The 25345-nt window shown below is 49.4% G+C and overlaps 2 protein-coding genes across 2 annotated transcripts in view; one reads left to right on the top strand and one right to left on the bottom strand.

Annotated features, from left to right (window-relative positions):
- Positions 1-8790, top strand: part of cwc22 (CWC22 spliceosome associated protein homolog) — a 140835-nt gene extending 132045 nt beyond the window's left edge. Inside the window, exon 22 of the transcript XR_009929792.1 lies at positions 8754-8790. The gene's annotated coding sequence lies outside the window, so the exon portion shown is untranslated. The remainder of the gene's footprint in view (positions 1-8753) is intronic.
- On the bottom strand, positions 684-17442 carry pde1a (phosphodiesterase 1A, calmodulin-dependent). Its single transcript, XM_062457754.1, has 16 exons — positions 16783-17442; positions 14926-14952; positions 8797-8910; positions 7472-7654; positions 5757-5823; positions 5196-5312; positions 4130-4270; positions 3578-3678; positions 3369-3494; positions 3176-3277; positions 2807-2927; positions 2571-2652; positions 1886-2006; positions 1546-1727; positions 1086-1280; positions 684-947 (listed from the first exon to the last, which is right to left on the bottom strand). Exons 1-16 carry the CDS (start codon positions 16890-16892, stop codon positions 892-894), a joined length of 1845 nt encoding a protein of 614 aa, XP_062313738.1. The 5' UTR covers positions 16893-17442; the 3' UTR covers positions 684-891.
- Positions 17443-25345: the final 7903 nt, after the last annotated feature.

Here is a 25345-nt window from a genome sequence, read left to right as displayed (position 1 = left end):
TATATTCGTTAATTCCCGGGCAATGGAAAACATACATTACGCACTTACTTACTTTTGTTTTCAAACACATACCTTTGTGTGTTACACAACGGCATGCTGTAAGATCGCCTATACTCGTGCATTGTTTGGTATCATTGTTCCCGTATCAAGTGCGGCATATATTCCAGTGTGGTTTATACTCAGATTTACAAACACAAAGCTGGTGGGGTGCGGCTTATAGAAAATGCGTCTTATTTTCCGAAAAATACAGTCGTTGTTTTCACGTACTATACTCTCCCTTTTATTTTCATACTTAGTATGGAGAATTCAGACACAGCCAATGTCAAGATTCTACGTGTGTTTGTCTTTTAACATGACACATCCACATCCTCTATTTTTGACTGTGTTCAGTAACATACCGTCGTGTGACAACTCTACATATTTACACCCTCTGTTTACCTCTTTGGTGAGAAGACCGACTGACTGGTGATATTTTTGTATCGTTTTATACCGTGTGTATAATCTTACAGGAAGTCTAGCTGGTGGTAATAAAGTTCTCTGTTGTGGCAACGGTGAGTGGAACCTCCTCCTGCCTCCTCCTCTGGTTCTTAGACTCCAGAACCAGAACCAGAAGCAGAACTGGGTTGGGCAGTGTGTCTCCAGGTGCGCAGCTCAGCCACAGGGAATGAAGAAGCAGCAGCAGGTTTGAGGTCTAAAGAGGACTGTCACCTCTGTCTTTAATAAATAGTAGTCCAGTAGACTGGAAATGTTACGTAATGTACACTATAAACAGACAGACAGACGGACGGAATGACGGGCAGGCAGGCAGACAGAGAAACAGGCAGAAAGGCAGGTGGACACACAGGCAGACAGGCATTGCCGTGGCAGCCTCTTCATCGTGGCAGCGTGGTGTCAGTCTTTTCCATCCTCCTCCTCCTCCTCCTCAAAGACCACTCCAGGCCCCTCCCCTGCAAACACAGTAGCCATGACAACGCGTCCTACCGAGCTATCACCATGACAACACACCTCAGCTAAGATGAGGAGGAAAGACCCATCTGGGCTGTTGGACCGGAAGGTTCTTTTTAACGTCTGAGAATCGCTCCTACCGTTCCACCGCTCTGGAGGGGCGAAACCGGGCGACCGGCTCTGCGTGTCATCAGACGGGGACGGGGAGGCGGGTCTGGAGTCTGTATCGTTCAGCTGATTGGTGTGAGTGGGCGAGTCGTCCGATTGGAGGATACTGACCTCTGTGACCTCTGTGACGTCTGGACACCTCTCCTCCCTCTCTCTGCTGGCCAGCTCTACACACACACATACACGCACACGTGTGGGGACTTTATTACATACCTTCTATTGAAAGCACACCAGTGATCAACGGTAGCTTAGTCTGAGTTACAGAGCTCCATGTTGTTTTGACCACTGTAGTACGTACGGTCTAAAGCAGCACAGCGTGCTATAATAACCAGCAGTGTGGTGTACTACACTACAGTGCATTTGTAGTCCAGCACAGCACATTTGTAGTCCAGCAAAGCACAGTTGTGTTCCCGTCCAGTCCAGTGGTCGTACCTTGTACAGAGAGCTCCTTCCAGCGCTCCTTGTTGTTTTGGATGACCTCAGACAGCAGGAGGCGCACATGGTGGAGGTCAATGCCTTCCAGCGAGTAGTCGGAGGTCACCTGATCAGGACCACAACCCCGTCCACTATGCCTCTGGACCGATTCCACCGTCACAGAGCCGCTGCCTGTCAGGCTGAAACAACCAATAGAATCGCTGCCTGTCAGGCTGAAACAACCAATAGAATCGCTGCCTGTCAGGCTGACACAACCAATTGAATAACTGCCTGTCAGGCTGGGAGGAGCAGCGGTTTGGGAAGTGAGTCCAGTGCAGTGATGAAGGTATGTGTTTACCTGGACCTGCATGGACCAGAGTCCTGCGACTTGACAGCTTCCTCTATGAGAGGAGACATGATCTTCTCTGTGGTGTCCACCAGGACTGAGAAGGTGGGCTCCACGATGAAGTCGATGAAGCCTGAGGACGGATGGAGGGACGGATGTAGGGATGGATGAAGGGATGGATGAAGAGAAGGAAATAAAAACCTTCAATTGTAAATAATCGTCTGTTTTTCTGCAAGGTTTTCTGAGTTCTATCTGACCAGCACTCTATTGTCCACTGGATGGCAGTGTTCAGCTGCCATGCTCCTCTGAAGCATGGCCCGATGCAGAGACACCGAACAGTTAGAGGCAGACTGGGAGAGGGGTAGGAATACAGGTGTGTGTGTTCTATAGAGGCAGGCAGGGGTACAGGTGTGTGTTCTATAGAGGCAGGCAGGTGTGTGTTCTATCGAGGCAGGCAGGGTACAGGTGTGTGTTCTATCAAGGCAGGCAGGGGTACAGGTGTGTGTTCTATCGAGGCAGGCAGGGGTACAGGTGTGTGTTCTATAGAGGCAGGCAGGGGTACAGGTGTGTCTTCTATAGAGGCAGGCAGGGGTACAGGTGTGCGTTCTATAGAGGCAGGCAGGGGTACAGGTGTGTGTGTTCTATAGAGACAGGCAGGGGTACAGGTGTGTGTTCTATCGAGGCAGGTGGTCCTCACCGATCTGTGATTGGGCGATCATGGTGGCCTTGCGGTCACACAGAGGAGAGAAGGGCAGGCCTAGCTCCGCCTCTTTGTCGCCCTGCAGACCACAGAGATTACAGCACAGACAGGACACGCGTGAGTCTGCACATGTATGTGTGTGTGTGTGAGCGTGCATGAGTGTGTGTGTGTGTGTCTGAATGTGTATGTGTGTGTCTGTGTGTATGAGTGTGAGTGTGTGTGTGTGTGTGTACCTGTCTGAAGAACTCCTCCATGAGACTGTGTGTCCAGCGGTAGTGTAGGGGCCAGGCCTTGGCTGGGTGGCTGATGTCTGCAGCGTGCAGCATCAAAGACAGGGCTTTGGCCTTGTCCACACTGAAACACACACACACACACACTCAGGTTAGGCTTAGATGGTGGTACTAGGATCAGAGGTGGGTGGTCAGAGGGTTCAGAGGTCAGGGGTTGTTGTCCAAGGGTTATGGCTAGGGGTCAAAGTGTAGGTGTCATGGTCAGTGTCAGGGGTCACGGGTCAGGTTCAGGGGTCATGGTCAGGGGTCAGGGGTCATGGTCAGGGGTCAGGGGTCAGGGGTCATGGTCAGGGGTCAGGGTCATCTGCCTACCAGTGTGGCTGCTGCAGCAGGTTCCTCATGGTCTTGATCTGCTGGAAGTGGCAGGACATGTCTGTACTCATCACCATCTCCACCACCAGCGCCCGCAGTTCCCTGCACACACACACACACACACACATAAACAATGTGTGTGATGCATTAGCGTGTGTGTGTGTGCGTGGGATGCATCAGTGTGTGTCCCGACCTCCAGTCGTCCTTGCTGAGGTTCACCAGGATGTTCGTGTCGTCCTCCTGCATCAGCCTGTAGGCGGCGCTCACGTGGTGGTTCTCCAGAACCGACCGGTCGTTATACAGGATGGCCACCTCAGACCTGCAGGGATACACCACAGTGTGTGTGTGTGTTGGGGGGGGGGGGGGTGCGTGTGTGTTAGTGTGTGTGTGTGGAAGACTGACCTGGTCTGGATGTGGAAGTTGTTGGTGGTTCCTGTGTGTTCAAAGTCATGGATGGCCGCAGCAAACACCATGGCCAGGATCTCCAGCTCAGTCAGCCAGTGCTGCACCACGACACACAAACACACAGAGACATGTACACACACACACATACACACACACGCCAAACACACACACACACACAGAGCTATAACTTAGAAGAAGACTATTCACAGTGGGCGTGAGCGTGTGTGTGTGAGTGTGTGTGTGTGTTTGTGTGACTTACCATGACCCCAGTGTGCAGCATCAGGTAGTGAGCTGTCTGAGTGTGTGTGTGTGTGTGTGTGTGTGTGTGTGACTTACCATGACCCCAGTGTGCAGCATCAGGTAGTGAGCTGTCTGAGTGTGTGTGTGTGTGTGTTTGTGTGACTTACCATGACCCCAGTGTGCAGCATCAGGTAGTGAGCTGTCTGAGTGTGTGTGTGTGTGTGTTTGTGTGACTTACCATGACCCCAGTGTGCAGCATCAGGTAGTGAGCTGTCTGAGTGTGTGTGTGTGTGTGTTTGTGTGACTTACCATGACCCCAGTGTGCAGCATCAGGTAGTGAGCTGTCTGAGTGACGTCGGCTGCGTGGACCAGGTTGTGGTAGGGGTTCCTGTGCTTGCTGTAGCCCACCTCCAGAGCCTCCACGAAGGACACCAGGGAGGACACAGGGATCTGGAGGGGGAGAGAGAGTGGAGGAGGGGAGGGGGTGGAGGACAGGTGAAGGAGAGGACGAGGGGAAGGAGGGGAGGAGGAGAGGGGGGTGGAGCAGGGAAAGGAGGGGACGAGGGGAAGGAGGGGAGGAGGACATAGTGGACGAAGGGGCAGAGAGGAAGACGAGGGCATGAACATGAGTGAGCAAACGAGGAGGAGTACAAAAGGGGGGATGAGGATGGCAGAAGGGGGAAGGGGAGGAGGAGGAGCGGGAAGAGAGGGATGGAGGGGGAGGAAGAGGAGGGGGAGAGTAAGTGAACCTTGGAAGTAATGGTTGGGGCCTTGCTGGGGCTCCGAGAGCTCCAGTTGCCCTGATGTGCCGGCTGAACACAGAGAACAGCAGGTAGCTGGAGACACATCCTGATGTGCCGGCTGAACACAGAGAACAGCAGGTAGCTAGAGACACATCCTGATGTGCCGGCTGAACACAGAGAACAGCAGGTAGCTGGAGACACATCCTGATGTGCCGGCTGAACACAGAGAACAGCAGGTAGCTGGAGACACATCCTGATGTGCCGGCTGAACACAGGGAACAGCAGGTAGCTGGAGACACATCCTGATGTGCCGGCTGAACACAGGGAACAGCAGGTAGCTGGAGACACATCCTGATGTGCCGGCTGAACACAGAGAACAGCAGCTAGCTGTTGAGACACGTACCACACTTCCTGTTTCTGCTTCATTCTGATCTTGTAATCACACTAAGAGCTACTTCCCCATATATGGCCAAATATGGGCATTGTGCGTCAATCTAATTCAAATGCCTATACAGAGATGCTCGGATTGGGTCTGTCTGTCTGTAGGGGACAGAAGGATAATAGTAATCAATATGCAAACAATGAGACAGAGAGAGAAAGAGAGAGCGGGCGATAAGGAGAGAGGGACAGACCCTGAAGCGAGTGATGAGGTCATAGCGGGTCAGCAGCTCGTAGACCAGGAACTTGAGGGCGTGTTCACCGGAGGCCTCGTGCAGAGCAAACACGTCGAAGGTCCACCTGTCAACATCCTGCAGGTACACAACAATGACATACATGGCTTCAACAAGCACGCCTCGAGGATGTAAGGTGTCTGCTAGAATGATGTCTGCAGGCCAATATTCATTGCCATTTCATTATACTTCATTACTGCCTGAAGGCTCAATTTGAGAAGTGTGTGCAGTATGTGTGTGTGTGTGTGGGGGGGGGGTATATGAGTGTGGTGTGTGGTGTGTGTATGTGTGGTTTGTGTGTGTGTGTCCGACATCCCAAGCACAACCACTACCAGCTACGCCAACAAAAACCTAGACATTCTCTGGTGCAGGTGGCCTGTGCAGGTGAGTTTACCTGATCTACACCGGCTACATATGCATGTGGTGTGTGAGTGTACGCATGTGGTGTGTGTGAGTGTGTGTGTATACATGTGGTGTGTGTGTATGGCTATGCGTGTGGTGTGTGTGTGTGTGAGTGTGTACCTTCAGTGCAGCCAGGGCAGCAGGAGGGTATGTCAGTCCTGTCATGTTGGATGTCCGTCTGTACATCCTGGTGACATCATCACAGTGGGACAGGATGTAAGCACTGACATCTTCACAGTGGGACAGCATGTAAGCACTGACATCATCACAGTGCGACAGCATACAAGGACTTCATTTACAACTGTACTTACTTCTCTGTCTAGTCATGCTCTTTTGTTAACTGGTCTTCACCCACCATTGGTGCTGTCACCCAATCAAATTGAGTCTGTTCTAGCCTCTAATCCAAATACTTTCGTCGAGCCTGCTCTATGAAGAGAGGAGAATGGGAGGAGGGAGAGAGAGGAGAGGGAGAGGAAGGAGGGAGAGAGAGGGGGAGGGAGGACAGTGAAGAGGAGAGCAGTCGGTATCTGAGGCCCGGCCGTTTGGCAGCAGCAACCGAACGAAGTTTGACAAGAGTCAAGCTTCCTATACTTCCCTCCTCTCCTGCTCTCCTCTTCTCTCTCCTCTCCTCCTCTCCTCTCCTCCTCTCCTCTTCTCCCCTCCTCTTCTCTCTCTCTCTCCTCTCCTGTCCTCCTCTCCTCTTCTCTCTCCTCTCCTCTTCTCTCTCCTCTCCTCCTCTTCCGACTCCTCTCCTCCTTTTCCTACTCCTCTCCTCTCTCATGTAATGTTCATTCCTCCCTCTGCTCTAACATACGGTCTGAACACAGACTGTACGAACAACAGGTGTGTGTGACAAGCTGGAACAGTTGCCATGGTAATTAGAGAGCCACCAGATCTCTGGAGGGAGGCTGAATATCACATTTCGGAAATAATGTTTCAGGATCTCAGTGGCAAGGAAAAGGTGTTTGGTTGTTCAACCATGGACAGTTTTGGGAGATGGACAGGCAACCTCCCCCTCTCTCTCCCTGCCTACGTTTCCCAGGTACCTCTCTATCCCTGCCTACGTTTCCCAGGTACCTCTCTCTCCCTGCCTACGTTTCCCAGGTACCTCTCTCTCCCTGCCTACGTTTCCCAGGTACCTCTCTCTCCCTGCCTACGTTTCCCAGGTACCTCTCTCTCCCTGCCTACGTTTCCCAGGTATCTCTCTCTCCCTGCCTATGTTTCCCAGGTACCTCTCTCTCTCTCCCTGCCTACGTTTCCCAGGTATCTCTCTCTCCCTGCCTACGTTTCCCAGGTACCTCTCTCTCTCCCTGCCTACGTTTCCCAGGTACCTCTCTCTCCCTGCCTACGTTTCCCAGGTACCTCTCTCTCTCCCTGCCTACGTTTCCCAGGTATCTCTCTCTCCCTGCCTATGTTTCCCAGGTACCTCTCTCTCTCTCCCTGCCTACGTTTCCCAGGTATCTCTCTCTCCCTGCCTACGTTTCCCAGGTACCTCTCTCTCCCTGCATACGTTTCCCAGGTACCTCTCTCTCCCTGCCTACGTTTCCCAGGTATCTCTATCTCTCCATGCCTACGTTTCCCAGGTACCTCTCTCTCTCCCTGCCTACGTTTCCCAGGTACCTCTCTCTCCCTGCCTACGTTTCCCAGGTACCTCTCTCTCCCTGCCTACGTTTCCCAGGTATCTCTCTCTCCCTGCCTACGTTTCCCAGGTATCTCTCTCTCTCCCTGCCTACGTTTCCCAGGTACCTCTCTCTGCCTACGTTTCCCAGGTACCTCTCTCTCCCTGCCTACGTTTCCCAGGTGCCTCTCTCTTCCTGCCTACGTTTCCCAGGTACCTCTCTACGAAGATCCCAGCTTGCACGGCGTGGACGATGGAGCGAAACCTCGGCTTTTCCTCCGGGCGCCGCCGGACCACACCCATCTTCCGGGTGAAGGTGGAGGCCAGCCAATCGCGGACTTCGGATGGCACGGAGTCCGCCTGAATGTCGCTGAGTTCATCCTCCGTGTCCAGGAGACGCCTAGGGGAGGAGACACTGAATGTCAATCACATGCAGCGCCGTGGCATCAGCCAATGAGGGCAGCTTACTGGCCAAGCAGACTTGACCGCCTGTAACTGACTGGCAGGCTAACTGCCTGGACATTTGAGTGACTGATTGACAGGCTGGCTGGCTGGCTGTTCCCTCCTCCCAGTGAGTCATACTGCTGCTACACATATACCAGACAGTTAGGCACAGAGAAATAAACAACTTCTTTCACAGCGGAATCGAAACAGGAGAGAGAAGGGGGGGGGGGGGGACAGAGAGAGACAACGAGACAGAGAGAGACAAAGCTAGACAGATGGAAAGAGAGAGAGAGACAAAGGCTAGAGAGAGGAGAGAGAGAGAGTTCTCTCAGGAGGAACTGTGAACCATTGTAATACGGACGTCAGATGACATCCCTGATGTGATTGTAGAATGTAACCATTAGGTTAGATCCTAACTGAGGGAAATGGCCCGACGCAGAGCCCTGACATCCCTACCCCGCGACGAAGGAGGGGAAAGCTATCCACCGTGAAAATGAAGCTGTGATGAGGAAACACAATTATACCTATATGATCGAATCACAGGGCTTCTCGTTGTTTCTTTGTCTCTTTCTCTGTCTCTCTCGCTCTCTCCCTCACACACACACACACACACGCACACGCACACACACACACACACACGCATGCCTGGCAAGATGGATGAACTGTTCTACCCCTCAGGATGTCTTGGTAATGAGGAGTGAAAGATTGACGGGCGACCACACACACACACACGCACACACACATTGTGCATGCATGCACACAATGGAACAGCTTTGATCTGCAGGCACAAAGAGAAAGTCATTTCATTTTCACTCTCAAGTGTTCAACTTTGTCTTTATAAACTCAGGCTGTCAAGACACAGCAGCAAAGCTAAGCCAAGCTGGTTTGTACAGATATGTGAGAGTGTGGGTATGTGTGTTTGTGTGTGTGTGTGTGTGTGTGTGTGGTGCATGTATGTGTGTGGTGCACGTATGTGATCTCGACTATAATGGCCCAAAGGCAGACAAACAGACAGGCAGACAGGCAGGCAGGCAGGCAGACAGACAGGCAGACAGGCAGGCAGGCAGGCAGGCAGGCAGGCAGGCAGGCAGTACCTACCTGGTCTCATCGATGTAGACTGCCTCTAGAACGGAGGCAGCGTGCTCTATGTTCCTCCTCAGATCCAGAACATTCACCTCTCCCTTGTCCAGCTGTTTCACCAGACACCGCAACCTGAACACAAACACACACACCAGGAACAGAGAGCATCCGTTAGATTAGAGTCTGTATGTGTGTGTGTGTATGTGCTTGTGTGTGGCTGTGAGTGAATGTATGGGTTTTCATTTACGAATATTGATAGGTTCATTAAAACCCGCAGGTGGTGACACACACACACACACTAACACACAAACAAACAGTCATGGATGTTTGCTGTGAGACCAGGGGAGCAAATCTCATTTCATTAGCTTCCCATCAGATATCATATCAGCTCCTCTCAATATACCTGTAGAATCTACACTAAAAAGCATAGCTTTGTGAAAGTATGTGAGTATGTGTGTGTGTTTGTGTGTGTGTGTGTGTGAGTGTGTGCGGTGGTCGCCGACCAACAGCTCTCCTCACTTGGCTGTGCTAGTCCCAGGGTCCCGGAGATAGAACCCACAAACAAAGCTAGTGCTTGCGAGTGAGCGTGCATTTGTGTGTCCGTGCAAGTGCGCGTGAGCCGGCCCCTGTCGATCGTGCGAGAGATAAGAAGGGCGATCGACAGCCGCGGAGCGAAGCCCCGCCCTCACGCTCTCTCTGCCGCAGAGTAAATGTCAGGTGATGTCAGGTGATGTCACGCTGCGGCGCACCGAGACATGACGTCACACAGCAGCTGAACCCTCCACAGCCACGGCGACTCACAGCACCACCCTGCAGACTCACACCGCACGCTGCTGGGGCTCGGGATTCAAGTGCTGCTGCCTGGAGTTCTGTGAGCCGTTGTTCGTCACGAGGGGGGGGGGGGGGGGGGGGGGTTCAATGACATTAGGAGCCCGGTCGTGTGACGTCATTCGGCAGGCACACGCTCTCAACACCCACTTGTTCTCAAGTCTGCTATTGTGTGGCGTGTCCTCTCAATTATTCAACAGCCTCCCTTTTCTGTCTCCTGTTGTCCAATAGCTGTTGGACAACAGTAATATTCCTCTCTCCCCGGTTGTCCGATTGCCTTATTCCCCTCTCCCCTGTTGGCCAATTGCCTTCTTCCTCTCGCCCCTGTTGGCCAATTGCCTTCTTCCTATCTCCCGTAAATAACCTACCTGCTCTCTCACCCCAGGTTGTCCAAATGCATAAACAGAAGTTAACTGTGGCTCCAAAAACAGACCAAGTGATCTGTGATGAGCGTCGCCCCTCTGTCAACAGGCCAGGACAGATCCAGAGCAGCCCTCTTACTGGGAGGTCCTCTCCCAGCAGAATGAGAAACAGTGTAGAGAGAGGGGAGGATAGGAGGGAGAGAGAGAGAGAGCTGGGGCGGGGGGAGAGAAAGGGAATGAGAGAATGAGAGACGGCCTAGAGAGAGGGAAGGAGAAGGGGTGCAAGACAGCAAAGAGAGAGAGGGAGAGAGATACCTGGGAAACGTAGGCAGGGAGAGAGAGATACCTGGGAAACGTAGGCAGGGAGAGAGAGATACCTGGGAAACGTAGGCAGGGAGAGAGAGATACCTGGGAAACGTAGGCAGGGAGAGAGACGCTCATAGAAAGAGAGAGAGGAAAGAGAAAAGAAAACGATTCGAGCATTTTTCTCTCTCTCCTCCTCCTGAGGTTCTCTCTTCCTTAGAGGGAAATCTCTCTCTCTCCCTTTCTCTCCTCGTTCTAATCTCCAGCTTCATCAGCTCTTCGAAAGGCCTCGCGTCAATGGAACCATTGATGTCACTTCACGCTTTTTGTAACCGAGAGTGATCTAAGAGGCAGCCAAGGATAACATGCCATGCTCCCTGAGGTACGTTTCAGATCGCACTCTGGAAGGCAGCGGTTATTATGGTCTGTGAGTCTGGTCGGACTCTCTCCATTGTAGTCCTCTTGGCCCGCTCTCCAACCCTGACCCCCTGACCAGTCCCATAGTGCATTGCGGGAGGCCAGTTCTAAAAGTGTTCCATGCTGGGAAGGGTGTGTGTTTGTGTGTGTGTCAGCTGAGTTATGTTTTTGGCTCGCAGAGCCGTGACCCCCTGATGATGTCATCGCGCTCTGCTGTGCATCCTGGGATATGCTCAACTGTAAACAACGGATCGGAGATATGGTACAAAGAGAGTCTTTACAAGTCTTCCTGCCAAAAAACTACTTCCCATGAACCCCCAGAGGGACAGCAGAGGGTGTTGGGTGATCGGTGGGTGGGGAAGGGGGGGGGGGATAGTGAGAGAGGGACTTAGGCTAAATGCCTGCTGCCAGTACTAATGGTCATAACCATCAAACTCTGAAGTGTGGAGTCACAACACACAAAACTGTGCCCAGCCTGGTCATTCTTCCAGGTCATCAGAACGTCAGTCCGATAACAATTTACGGTTCCGACAATCAGAACCAAGCGCAGGGAAGAACAGGGAACTCGGAAGGATGAACCAACCGGGGGGTGAGGGCTAGGAGGTAAGGGGGGTGAGGGCTAGGAGGTAAGGGGGGTGAGGGCTAGGAGGTAAGGGGGGTGAGGGCTAGGAGGTAAGGGGGGTGAGGGCTAGGAGGTAAGGGGGTGAGGGCTAGGAGGTAAGGGGGTGAAGGCTAGGAGGGGGAGGAGGAGGAGGAGGGGGGAGGAGGGGAATGGGAAGGAGGAGGGGGGAGGGGAGGAGGAGGACAGGGTGTGTGCGTATGTGTGTGTGCGTACGTGTGGGGTGTGTGAGATCCATTACTGAACACTACTTCTGGTGAAACACCTCTGCAGTTGCTTCTTATCTTTGAGCTCTCACCTCTTTTGCACACTCACACATGCACGCATACACACTCACACATGCACGCGTGCACACTCACACACAAACACACACGCACAGACATGCAAACACAGTGTTGAGCGTTAGCATGTTGACATAGCAGAGTGGGGGGGAAAAGCTAATCATATTGAGATGTTTGTCCATCTGACTGTGAGGAAGATGCATGGAGCTTTAACACAGAACTGCTTTCCCCAAGTCCAGCTGTATGTGAACGACAGTGTGAGTGCGTGATGGGTGTATGTGTATGGAATGTGCCTCTGTGTGTGTGTGTGTGTGTGTGTGTACTGTGTGTGTACTGTGTGTTCTTCAGAGAACAACCAAGTCTCACTTCACTGGCCAACATCAAAGCGTGGAAACTGTTCGAGCACAGATGACCTGATGATTTACAAGAGCATGAACAACCCCACGGGAAACCCAGCGAGGAACACAGAGGAACGCAGCACTGATCACTGCTGGACCGGAGAGTGGAAAACGAGATGCACAGCACAGGTTCGAGGAGGTGTGTAAGTAATGTTAGTGTGTGTGTGTGTGTGTGTGTGTGTGGATCTGGCTGACCTGTAGTCCCTTCAAGTCACTGCCAAGCCCTGACTCTGAGCCAGAAGAGTTCTGCTATTGGCTGAGCGCAGAGGAGCCTACGTCTATAATTGGATGTTTGTCATCATGATTATTTTACTATGCTGTTATCCTTGTTGGGTGCCAAGCACAAAGACACATGCTCATCAGAGATGTTTACTGGATACACAACGCCAAATCGCCATGGTAATACATTTATAATGATATTACACAGAGAGAAGCAGGCTTTGTACTTGAATCTGGACTGGGTTCAGAGTTCTGAGACAATGATCAGTGTTTCTGAGATCAGAGAGAGTTTGTAGCGTGTTGTGGTGGGGCGCGGTCCAAGGTTTTCTGGGAGAACAGGCCCACATGCAGTCATATCACAGAGAGCCCACAGCCAATATTGAACGGTTAGAACCCATGGAATGATATCCCCCGACGGACAAGCCTCTCTCGTGGCATGGCTGGCCATAATTACCTCAGATCACTGCCTGTGATTACACCCTCCGCCCACACCCCCACCCCCATCTGCTGTGTCCAACACTTTAAAATAACACAAGTTGCCATGACAATCGGCGATGAGGGAAACAACCCCCTCACCCTCCCTACCTCCCCCCCCTTCCCCCAAACACATTTGACACATTTAGGAGTCGAGGAAGCACAGATGGATGTATCCTCTGACAGGATCCAGACAAACGTCCTCTTTCTCAGCCGAGGGCTACAACTGTGAGCGCTCTTATTGTGTCTTGTGGTGACACGTGTTGGCCTTCCGTATGCCGTGACACGCACACTGTTGGCAGCGGGAAGCCGTGATCTCGCAGTACACTTCCTCCACCAGCAGGTTCGCGTGCTTCAACACTTGTCATGCTAACGGCTATGGTCATGGACTGTGGGAAACAGGGAGTCGGACGGCTGAGCGGTTAGGGAGTCGGGCTATTAATCAGAAGGTTGTTGGTTCGATTCCCGGCCGTGCAAAAATGAGGTTGTGTCCTTGGGGAAGGTACTTCACCCTACTTGCATCGGGGGGAATGTCCCTGTACTTACTGTAAGTCGCTCTGGATTAGGGCGTCTGCTAAATGATGAAATGTAAACAGCTATCACACAACTCTCCAGCAAAGTGTAAAACGTCTGAAATGTCAAATGTCCTATTTGAGCTGCCTGACGTGGATGTCACTTACCTCGAAGGAGCTTCAGCCAACAAGGTAAACAACATTGTCATTAAGACGCTAACATCCGCCCGGCTGTGATTGGCTGGATGCTCGCATCTGCCAATCATTGCAGAGCGTGCGAATAACAACCAGGAGAGGACAGGCCGTTGCCAGGAAACACCAGCCACTCTGGCCGGAGAACACACACACACAAACTCTCACGCGCATGGACACGCGCACACTAATGTGCTCACACACACACAGAAGCACACACACACACTCATGAACAAAGACACACGGTGGAGAGCAGAGGAATGAGGAAGGGTTAGGGATAAGTGCCTGCCACTCCAAAAGTATCCTCCCACACCAATTCAAGCTGCACTCCTAAACTGGCTAAATAACACAGGCAGACACACACACACTCACAAACACACGTACACACCAACCTACACACCTCCACACACAGGCACACTTATACACATTTGCAATTAGTGTGTCTATATGTGCATGGGTGCCGTTGTGTTACTCCGGTTACGTGCGTGTGTTTTTACGTGTATATGCTGTTTGTGAGTGTGTGTGTGTGTGTGTAAGTGTGTGCACGGAAGTGTTGGGCCGTGTGTGTAAGTGTGTGTAAGTACGTGTGGAAGTGTGTTTACGTGTGCGTCCATGTGGAAGTGCACGGAAGTGTGTGTAAGGTGGTTGTGCAAGTGCGTGTGCATGCGTGCGCGTGCGTGCGCGTGCATGTGTGTGTGTGTGCGTGTGCATGCATGTGCATGCATGTGCGTGCGTGTGCATGCGTGCGTGTGCATGCGTGTGCGTGTGCATGCGTAGCAGGTCCAGTGGTTGAGGTAAAACATGGCACTGAGAACCTCTAGTGGACAGAGTGTGCTGGCCTCACAGCAGGACTACAGCACATGATCAGAGTGTGCGTGAGGCAGACCGAGGGATGCATGCCAGCTCTAAGACACGCCCACAGGCCCTTCATTGGAGGGTTTCCAGGCCTCAGGTGATTGACAGCTGGGGTGGGATAGGGGCAGCTCTTCACCGCCAGTTACATCAAAGAGCCCTCTAACAGCAAAGAGCACAATACTCAATACAGCGAGGGAGAGGGACTTGGTGCGTGTGTTTGCGTGCTTGTGTGTGTGTGTGTTTGCGAGTGTGTGTGTTTGTGTGTGTGTCTATGTAAAGTGTGTGGGTGTGTGTGAAAACCATTTGATGAATTCTGCAGTCCTGTGATTATGCTTCACAGGATGGGCTCCATCTGGGCTCAAAATGCTCACACACACAACCACACACCCAGGCACACCCAGGTACACACACACACAATATGCAGGCACGCATAGGAACACACACACCCAGGTACACACACACACAATATGCAGGCACGCACAGGAACACACACACACACCCAGGTACACACACACACAATATGCAGGCACGCACAGGTACAAACACACACACACCCATAAGCAGGCCCGCACCCACACAGCCACACACACACATACCCAGGCACGCACCGGCAAAGATGCGCACACACAGTTTGATGGTGTTTATTATGACTGTAGTACATGTGTTGGCAGTGAGATGAATACTTACCTCTGAGAAGTGCTCTTGTACTTCTGCCTGCAACAGAAGGGCTGTGCATTAGGACAGTACAGTACAGTGCTCCCAGGGACTCATTAGATACATGTCTGTTTGTGGAGATGTGTGTGTCGTTGGCAGTGTGTGCGGAGACCTTGGGTGATTACAATGCTGGAACAGGTTTTATAATCCCCCCCTCCCCTCCCCCCTGCCCCTCCTCCCCCCCCCCCCCGCCCCACACATCCCACACAGCCAGATAAACACACTCTGACACACATGCAAAAAAACAGCCAGACCTTAGAGATGAGTGTCCCAATGGGAACATACGATACTGTGTTGCAGAGTGTGTGTGTGTGCATGTACAGTGTGTGTGTGTGCCTGTAAGTGGAATGTTCAACATTAGCAGGGGAAGTAACACTATAGATCCAGGTGTTTGTAATAAGTGTTATTTAATAGGTAACAAGGCCTTAGCAAATGAGTCTTTGGAACACATATTCATTGATAAGAATCTTATTACCTATTAACTAACACTTATCTCATCTTACTATAACACTAACCTACACTAACTACCCTAACCCTTACTAATTTCATTAAATTCTCTTTTTTAACACACAGTCTTATTAACACATATTAATGTTAAGAAGCATAGTCTAAGGGCCTTATTAACGATTAACTAACATTTATTACAACTTCTTGGATACAAAGTGTTACCACAGGAGACTGTAAGACAGACCAGTCGCTACTGTCCGCTGACAGGAAGCTGTCAAAGGATCTAAACATCCATCCTTCCTGCCTGATCGCAGGAGAAAATCCCTGATCTGACAAGACTGGAGGGGGGCAACAGTTTCATAGAGGAGCACATTCATTAATCTGTCTAATAATGTCAGAAGCAGATCCCAGGACGGAGGTTCGAAGGATGCATTTTTCAGACAAGGTCATAATAAAAATAAGTCCTTTCAAGAACTCCACACACACACACACACACACACACACACACACACACACATACACACACACACACACACACACCATAGTCAGTCAAAGCAGGCTGTTGCAGGTCTCTGCTAACAGGGATTAAAATCCCACTGGGGATACTAGTCCACTGTGTGAATCCCTTGAACAACAACAACATTATGAAACAATGACAATGACACAGAGACACCTCGCTGATGAATAATTAAACCTGCTACCAAAAATAATAGATGTTCCTCTCTATGAACTTCATTCTTGGTTCCAAGTAGGACAACTGGAGTTATTGCTCTAGTGAAAGGCTCTACCAGGAGGGTTCTCAAACGGTTCTTTGATGTTCCATCACATTCCAATTGATTAATTATGCAGACACTTTCGTGCAAATAGTGCACATAGGAACTACAGCAGATCAAGGATCAGAAGTTTTACAGTATTTGGGTGGTCAGAGTCAAGGAAAGGTCTGTATTTAATACCCTACATCGCAAAGTAACCACATCTCAGCTACCGGGAACAGTGATCAATAAAAAATACCTACGTGCGACGGCAACATATCAATGACACCACTTAGGTAACTAACATACGACGGACGGTAAGTTTTTTGTTGGTCCTGGAGAACCCTTTGGAGCAGAACGTTGTAGCGACAGACCCCATCGCAGCCGATCGCGACAAATACCTGCGCCGACACGGCACTACTCGAAACTCCGCTTCCCGGAGAAATCGCATTAGGTTTCTATAGCAACAAGTCAGAAATAAACTGTTGACATTCCAACGTGAGTGCCACAGCCGGATCGAGCTCGGCTCCCACTGCAGTGAAAACAACAACATGAAAAACAAGCGCTGTGCCTGGCGCCAGGAGTCCAGTTCCTCTGGGGGTTATTAGCTGGTGAGAGGCGGCTGACTTACATTCCCTTGAGGCGCATCCAGACCCTCTCCTGGCTCTGCTCAGTCTTTGGGGAGTGGAGGTGACTCCCATCCCCACCGTCCGGATCCATAACCTGGCTCTCGGTGTCCATCTCTTGTGGACAGTCCGGGGTCCGGGGGCTGAGGGGGTTGGCGTGGAGGGTTCTGGAGTGGAGAGCTGAGGGGTGGGGGGGGCTGGGGGGGGGGGGCTGGGGGGAGGGCTGGAGTGAGGGGGTGGAGGGTTGAAGGTAGGGTGTCCCAGGTTCTGTGGAGTTCTGGTTCAGCCTCCTTAGTCTCTCTTTTCAGCTGTGGGAGGCATGAGTCTCTCTCTCCACGGGTCTCTCTAGCGCCAATGCCTGTCTTTGCCGGTCTCTCTGTCCTCTGTCTCTCTGGCGCTCTGTCCTGTTGACGCTTGTCACTCTGCGGCTGTATCCTCTTGCGGCAGGTCTCTCTTGCGCTCTCTCTCATGTGGTCTCTCTACGCCTGTCTCTGTTTGTCATCTAGCTCATCGCCACGCTGCGGCGATGCCCTCGGTGTCAGCTCAGCGTGCTGTGCCAGAGTCTCCGCTGCTTCTCCTGCACATGCACACCTCTCCACTCACACTGTTAGACTGTTCGCTAAACCTCTCTCTCTCCACCCCTTTCTCTTTCTCTCTCTCTCTCTCTCTCTCCACCCCTTTCTCTTTCTCTCTCTCTCTCCCCTCCGCTCCCCTACAATTCCCCCCTCTCTCTCTCTCTCTCTCTCTCTCTCTCTCTCTCTCTCTCTCTCTCTCACTCCCCTTCCTCTCTCTCTCTTTCTCTCACTCCCCTCCCCTTCCTCTCTCTCTTTCTCTCTCTCTCTCCACCCCTTTCTCCTTTTCTTTTGTGAGTACTCAAGCTCTCCCCCGCGTACCCTTGCTCTCTCTCTCTTTCTCTCTCTCTCCAGCCCCTCTCAGAGCACAAGCGTGGATTCCTTCATAGCGCAGCGACGCAGAGGCTGCAGCAGCAGCGCGGCAAACAGTCAGCCTTCCCCCGCCGGAGTGCTCTCCCCGCCTCACTGCCGTCCTTCCGTCGGTCGGTAGGCACAGGTAAGGCTCCTGACGGCCAGGCAGGTGCGGGAGGGAGAGGGGAGGGCAGCTGACAGATGGCATCAGAAACGACCGCAGACAGCGGTCTCACAGCAGGTCCCTGTGTGCGCACGGAGCACAGCTAGGCTCACGTCCAGAGATGTGATGCTACACCTAGCGTCAGCTGATGCTACGTTGGCTCCAATCCATAGAAAGAGTAGGGTACGGCTAGCGTTAGCCACCAATGTTGACTCCAGTTCCTTTAGCTTGCTAGGCTAATGCTAGCATGAGTCTCACACCCATAGAGATGCTAGCCGGCTAGCGTCAGCTGCTTGTGTCAGTACTCATCCCAGCTGGAGAGCTCGCAGGGCAGAGAACAAACAGATGGATGTCCAACTGCTCCTTCGTCAAGGTAGCGAAACACACAACATCCCTACGCTCTCCTAACCCACTGTCCTTTAGGGTCCTCTCCTCTCCATCCAACCCTCCTCCTCGGCTCTCCTCTCCTAGTCTGCTCTGTGCTCTTCTCCTCTCTCTCCTCCTCTCACCCCCCCTCTCTCTCCCTCCTTCTCATGCCCTCTCATTCCTGCAGTGGTGCCAGAGGGAGATCTTGATGAATGTTTCATGATTGTTTGCGAGAAGGGCGAGGCATCATGGGTAATTAGAGGGAAGATGGAGGGATAGACGGAAAGAAACAGAAGAAGGACAGATACAAGGGGCGGATAACGAAGAGTAAATAAAAGGGGCAGAAAGGGACGGCCGAGATAGAAGGACACAGCAGGTCGATAGACGGAGGGAGAGAGCGGCGGTCGTGTCTTAAGAGATGGCGGCTTTAGGACATGTTTGTGGAGGGGGAGGTAGAGAAGGAGCCGGGGGCAGCTGTGGAAGAGGAAGAGGAGGATGGGGGAAGACGGGGACTCGTGTGAGGAGCCAGAGGACGAGAAGGTATGGAGCAGGAAGGGGAGGAGGAGTTGTAGGATGGAGGTGGTGGAGGAAGCGGGTTTGTCAAGGCCTCATTATCTTATTATTGAGCCGGTGTCCGGCCAACAGGAACCTAATGATGTTTACACGGATACATTCATGCACATACCACACGCACACACACACACACACACAAACACACACCCGCATAGACACACTCTCGTTCACCATCACCCAATCACACTCCCCCCCTCCATCCCCACCCCTCCCAGCCCTCCAAACTACCCCTTCCTCCCTCCACACTCACACCCTGAACTCGGAGTCGGAGAGAGGGTCCACGTGATGGATTGGAAGTGTTGCCATGGAAACGTGGTCACGCATTCGTTTCAACACAACTGGTTGGGAGAGACGGTTAACTGAAACAGAAGAGGTCCAGTATGGAAGCTCGCACACACAACTACACACACACACACACACAACCATAAACATTCACCCACACACACAGATAGCTATGCATGTTACAGAGGTAAGGTACATCTATCCCAGGATCCTCCTTGTTCTTCATGGGCAGATCTGTACCTGACAGGCCAGCACAGGAACATCAACCTCATTGGACAACAGATCAAAGATATTCACTTGATTGGACGATGGTCTACCAACTTGTCAGCCAGTACATGGATAGGTTTCTTCTAGAATAATTGACCAGAGTGCACAATATAGTCCTCTCTCCACCCTTCTCTGTTCCCTTGTTCTCTGCACTAGCCTCTGGATAACCTCAGCCCTTAACATTCCTTATGTCTCTCTCACACACACACATCACACACCCATTTCCCTTATTTCTCTCTCTCTCTCTCTCTCTCCCTCCCCCTTTCTTCTTTCACCCTCCCTCTTTCTCTCAGTCAAAGGGAAAAATGTGAAATGAAGAGTATTTATATAAATGAACATGGCCACAAAGCACTGTAGCTATGGAGACCAGCTCAGAGATGGCAATAAGGGAACCGATAAATCTCTTTATTGGTATGAATATTTTGCCATTTGATTTGCATAAGCATAGACCGACAGGGCCCAAGCATGGGGGACAGAGGAGAAGGTATTTATTGGGGTTAAGGGGAGGGGGTGGTGGGAGGTGGGTGGTGGGAGGTACAGTGTAGAGATGTGGAGCTACAACACAGCCAGTAGCTTGGTCCCTCCTCCAGGGAGGAGGCTTGACCTTTAGAAACCATCGTATTCACGCCCTCATTCACGCATTCGTTCACAAACAGTCACCTTGCTTGCGTTTCAGTGTTCACCAAAACAGACTGCACCGAAGCTAGCCTGTCAACCACACAGTGCCAGCATGTGTGTGTGTGTGTGTGTGATGGAGCAGAGGCTGGTCCTTAGAATAGGAGGGTCTCCAGAACAAGCTGTTGGGGATGATGGCTCAGGTCAGTGGAGCAATAATATGGTTGTGAGGTGGTTGCGTTGCGGTAATGGTTCGTCGTGGTCAATTTGGTTCGGTTGTGGTCATGTCACGGTCCGTGGTCGTGTCAATGGTTGCCCAGGGCTAGCTGGGCCTGCTGTTCACATGACCGCCAGTGAGCGAGGACTTTCCGAGGCACACTGAACGAGGCCCTGAAGACCTACAGGAGCTGGGCCTGGGTCAGGGACACTGAGTGAGCACAGACTCGGGATTCTGACAGGGGTACGCATCACAGAGCAGCGCCGTGCACTGGTTGCTATGACGACGGAAACTCCGCTTCCTGTGCAGAGCTTACGAGAGCCAAAACAGCCCATCCCACAGTGTCTATAAGCGTCACACTCCAACACAAGGACTCACTACTTATACATCCTTAACATAAGCACACAGCACCGCATCTATAGGCCAGTACACATAGCCTACACATTGATCACACTAATACTGTGTGTGTGTGTGCCAGGCTGCAGGCTTTTACCTGATCCTGGGGTCTTTGGCTGTGCCGTAGTCCCTGCCTGCATGCACTCTAGCCCGCCCCCTCAGAGCACTACATCTGGTCCTGATTGGTTGGACGGTCTGTTGCACCAATGAGATGGAGTGGAGAGAGTCACCTGTTAGAGAGGGAGGGGTTAGTTAGAGGAATCAGAACTAGAGTTGCAATAATTGTGATGTTTTTCTCAATAAATGTACATTGACCAGTAACACTTTAGATCCAGGTGTTTAAAGATCCTGTAAAGAAAATTGCATGATTTGCTTCTCAGTACATTATATACGTGTGAAATGAGTTACTGAAAGCATGTGCAAAGTTGTGTCCGTTTTCAGCTCAGGTTTTGTATAGGCGGAGCCAAAACCCGACCGATCTACGTCACAGCGACCTATCTACGTCAGATCACAGACGGTTGCATTCTGTTACTCAGTTGGTACGATGCAAAGACAAAGTAATTAATACTAGTGCTGTCAGTTAAACGCGTTATTAACGGCGTTAACGCAAACCCATTTTAACTGCGTTAATTTATCGTGAGATTAACGTTCTTTTTGACCTAGCAAACTTTTGAGTTTTTTTCACATGCTGTTGCAACGACTACTGTCGTTAGAAAAACTACAACACCACACCGGATCTAGCTAGACCTGAAACAAAACAACAAGCACGCCGCACACACTTGTTTGGGCTTGCGAGCCGGCTAAAGAGTAGTAGGCTAACGTTACGTTTTGAGTGGATAGCGAGCGCGAGATGCCAAAATGGATGCCAATAAGATTCTGAATGGAAAGGTTACTTTTATTTAACTATTATAAGTCCATCTAATGGCAATTCAGTATGCATAAGCCACTTATCTCAGTATCCGATTGCACTATGTTGACCATTCACGCTGCTCATTCTATTCTTATTTTTATATATATTTTATATTTAAATTGTTGTATTCTTAGATTGTTTAGTTCTTAGAAATAGTTAAACTTTTGTACTTTTACTTAATTTAAGATCTGTATATGTTTAGTGTTTTGCACCTCCCTGCCACAGTAAATTCCGTGTTTGTATAACATACATGGCGAATAAACCGAATTCTGATTCTGATTCTGATTGATTAAAAAGTTGCCAAATGGTTCCATTGACAAGACCAAATTGATCTGTGTGTTTTGTCGTTGTGAACTGAGCTATCATCGCAGCACGTCCAGTCTGAAATACCACTTGATGGCCAAGCACACAGCTGATGCGAATTCTCCACCCCTTTGTCAAAGCCAGGCAATGTTGCAATGTTGTTTTCAATAAAAAAAAATCATTTGCACTAACTAAGCAATCCAATCCACTTTTCCATGTTGATAAGAGCATTAAAATGAGAAAAAATAATGGGACAAACAGAAATCAAGGGACATTTAGAATAGATAAAAATGACGATTAACTGCGATTAATCGCGAGTTAACTATGACATTAATGTGATTAATCGCGATTAAATATTTTTTGCGTTTGACAGCACTAATTAATATATAAAACACTCAGAGACTTCAGGTAGGTCTGTTCTGATATCTGCAATTGATTTAGCTTGTGTTGCTGTTGTTGCTAAATTCAATCAATTCGAGGGGGCGGAGCTTCAGCTCCTTCAGGCAACACGCCCCCCCCCCCAGTCTCAAGCAGAGAAGGCTGCTGATTTTCTCACGATTTCAAAGCCTAATTTAACATACTTGTCTGTGTTTTTTTCCATTCGAATTTGGATGGGTAGTTAACAACACATTCTTCTGTGGTGTGATGAACTTAAAACTAATTTTCAATTCCACTTTACAGGATCTTTAAGTGTTATTTAACAGGTAATAAGGCCTTAGCAAGTTAGCAAGTCTTATGAACACATATTAATGTTGGTAAGCATCTTATTAAGTAACGCTCATCTTACTATAACACTAACCCTAGCCCTAACCCTTACTAATATTGTAAACACTCATCACAATCAGAATCTGAATTCGGTTTATTCGCCATGTATGTTATACAAACACGGAATTTACTGTGGCAGGGAGGTGCTAACACTAAACATATACGAATCTTAACCCTTGTGTTATCTTCGGGTCATTCTGACCCATCAGTCATTGTGACCCACTGTCGTATTGCGACAAATTTACCTCATACAAAAACAAAGTGAAGCATTTTCTTTTAACTGTCGGGCTGTCTCAGACCCCCCACATTGCAATGGTTAAAAGAAAATTATTTTTATTTGTTTTTGTATTGGGTGAAATTGGGTAAACACAACGATGGTTCATTGTGAACCTTTAGGTCATGTGACCCGAAGGCAGCACGAGGGTTAAATTAAGTAAAGGTACAGAAGTTTAACTATTCCTAAGAACTAAACAATCTAAGAATAAAACAATTTAAATATAAAATATATATAAAAACTAGAGAGGGTACAATTTCTGGGGAAATTGTAGGGTGTGCTTGCTTGCGTCGGTTGCACAGGGGTCCGTTTATGAATGACATTTTTACAACTGATATTTCTGTATATTTTATATAAAAATGCATACTTATTATTTATAAAGATTACATAGATTTAAAAGCATTTTTTTTTTGCTGCTCATTTACAACTGAAAATACGAGTGAAGTGTAGAATGAAATAGATGTCTTCTCATTTCCCCTGCAAGAGGCTGCCTCATCGTTGAATCAAAACGAATAAATTTGTCAGACCGGTGTAAAAATTGACCTAATCTCTATGACTTAAACGTCATTTTAAGTTTTTCCTTTCTCGTGATATTTTCAGGCATTTAGCCTACTCATTGCATTCATTCATTAATAAAGAACCCCCTTTGAAGATTATTCTACGACGTTACCCGGCAGTAGAAGATGGAATCGCGATTCAAACAGTACCATCTGCTAACTGAAAATATGCCCCCCAAAACGTAAAAAAGCTTGACATTTATTTAGTGGAAAACCGCTCATTCATAAAAAGCTCACTGGTAGCGATCATTGTCAGTAACAACGCAAAATGCGATATAGCCCTGTGTGGAGAAGCTGCCCCGGTAAATTGTACTACTACGGTACAGTACTAGACTACTGCTGTGTTCGTCTCGGTAGCGATTGCGTTGGTTGAATTGGATTTAACGTTCCGTTGTACGGTTTAAGGTGAAATTAATTATTTTCATGAACAGATTGACAACGTTTAGGCTGTGGCAATGAAGTTCAGGTTAGTAGTTAGATAGACTTGATTTAAGTAAGGGGAGTGCCGAACATGTTCTGTCACCGTTTGACTTCCTAAACAGCTGTGTAGTGTAGATGTTTTTGTAGTGTGTCTCGTGTAGGCTACAGCGTTGCAGTGAGCTACACTGGTTTGAAACCACAGGTAATGGTAATTTCTCCAACAAATCGTTTACTAATTTCAGAATAAATCCTACAACGAAAATGTATATGTGAGGAATGTTTATTTTAACGATTGAAAACAGATAACGCTACATCATAGACCACTGTAGTATGTGTTGCCCGGGCAACACAGGCTAATGTCATGATGCTAATACTTCAGTGAAATAGTAGACTACTGTTTCCGAAAGTAGATGTACTTCCTTAATAATATCAGCTAATATTCTACATTACATTTCATAATTGTGTGTCATATCACAAAGTAAAATGAGTAAATAGTTATCACCCTGGCCTCTTTGCTTGTGGCGTTTCTGCAGCTGCCTTGCAGTAAAGCAGTTAGCTTAGCTATCTCCCAGAAGTTAACGAGCTGCTAAACTAATGTTCTGCTAGGGGTAGTCACGCGAGTTTTCGTGACGTTAGTGACGTAAGTAGCGTCATTGACTGTGGCTAGCAAGTTAGCCACCGTTAGCTTCACTTTTCGCCACAAAAACTTAATTTCCACTTAAACCATGCAACGGAACGTAAATCCCAATAGAAGCAACTCAATCGCTACCAAGACGAAACTTTTGACACCTAGGTTGTCTATGTAGGCCAAATATTGACTGAGTTTTAGGGGGGCAAAAAGAATAATAAAAATAACTAGAGAGGGTACAATTTCTGGGGAAATTGTAGGGTGTGCTTGCTTGCGTCGGTTGCACAGGGGTCTGTATATTTTATATAAAAATGCATAGGGCCTACTTATTATTTATAAAGATTACATAGATTTAAAAGCATCTTTTTTTTGCTGCTTATTTACAACTCAAAATACGAGTGAAGTGTAGAATGAAATATGATGTCTTCTCATTTCCCCTGCAAGAGGCAGCCTCATAGCTGAATCAAAACTAATACATTTGGCAGACCGGTGTAAAAATGGACCTAATCTCTATGACTTAAACGTCCTTTTAAGTTTTCCCTTCTCGGGATATTTTCAGGCATTTAGCCTACTCATATTGCATTCATTCATTAATAAAGAAACCCTTTGAAGATTATTCTACGACGTTACCGGCAGAAGATAGACTCGCGATTCAAACAGTACCATCTGCTAACTGAAAATATGCCCCCAAAAACGTAAATAAGCTTGACATTTATTTAGTGGAAAATCGCTCCTTCATAAAAAGCTCACTGGTAGCGATCATTGTCAGTAACAACGCAAAATGCGATATAGCCCTGTGTGGAGAAGCTGCCCCTGTAAATTCTACTACAGTACAGTACTAGACTACTGCTGTGTTCGTCTTGGTAGCGATTGCGTTGGTTGAATTCGATTTAACGTTCCGTTGTACGG

This window comes from Osmerus eperlanus, chromosome 3 (assembly GCF_963692335.1).
Source record: "Osmerus eperlanus chromosome 3, fOsmEpe2.1, whole genome shotgun sequence".
Classification (NCBI taxonomy): Eukaryota; Metazoa; Chordata; class Actinopteri; order Osmeriformes; family Osmeridae; genus Osmerus; species Osmerus eperlanus.
This window is presented reverse-complemented; position numbering and strand designations above follow the sequence as displayed.

What these genes read in the sequence shown, in the direction of transcription:
- pde1a (XM_062457754.1), bottom strand. Translation starts at nt 16,892, where the DNA reads ATGGACACCGAGAGCCAGGTTATGGATCCGGACGGTGGGGATGGGAGT. An exon ending in TGCTGCACACTGGGGTCATG is followed by an intron (nt 3,679 to 4,129) that starts GTAAGTCACACA and finishes GTCGTGGTGCAG; the next exon opens with CACTGGCTGACTGAGCTGGA. An exon ending in TCTGGTCCATGCAGGTCCAG is followed by an intron (nt 1,728 to 1,885) that starts GTAAACACATAC and finishes TGGTTGTTTCAG; the next exon opens with CCTGACAGGCAGCGGCTCTG.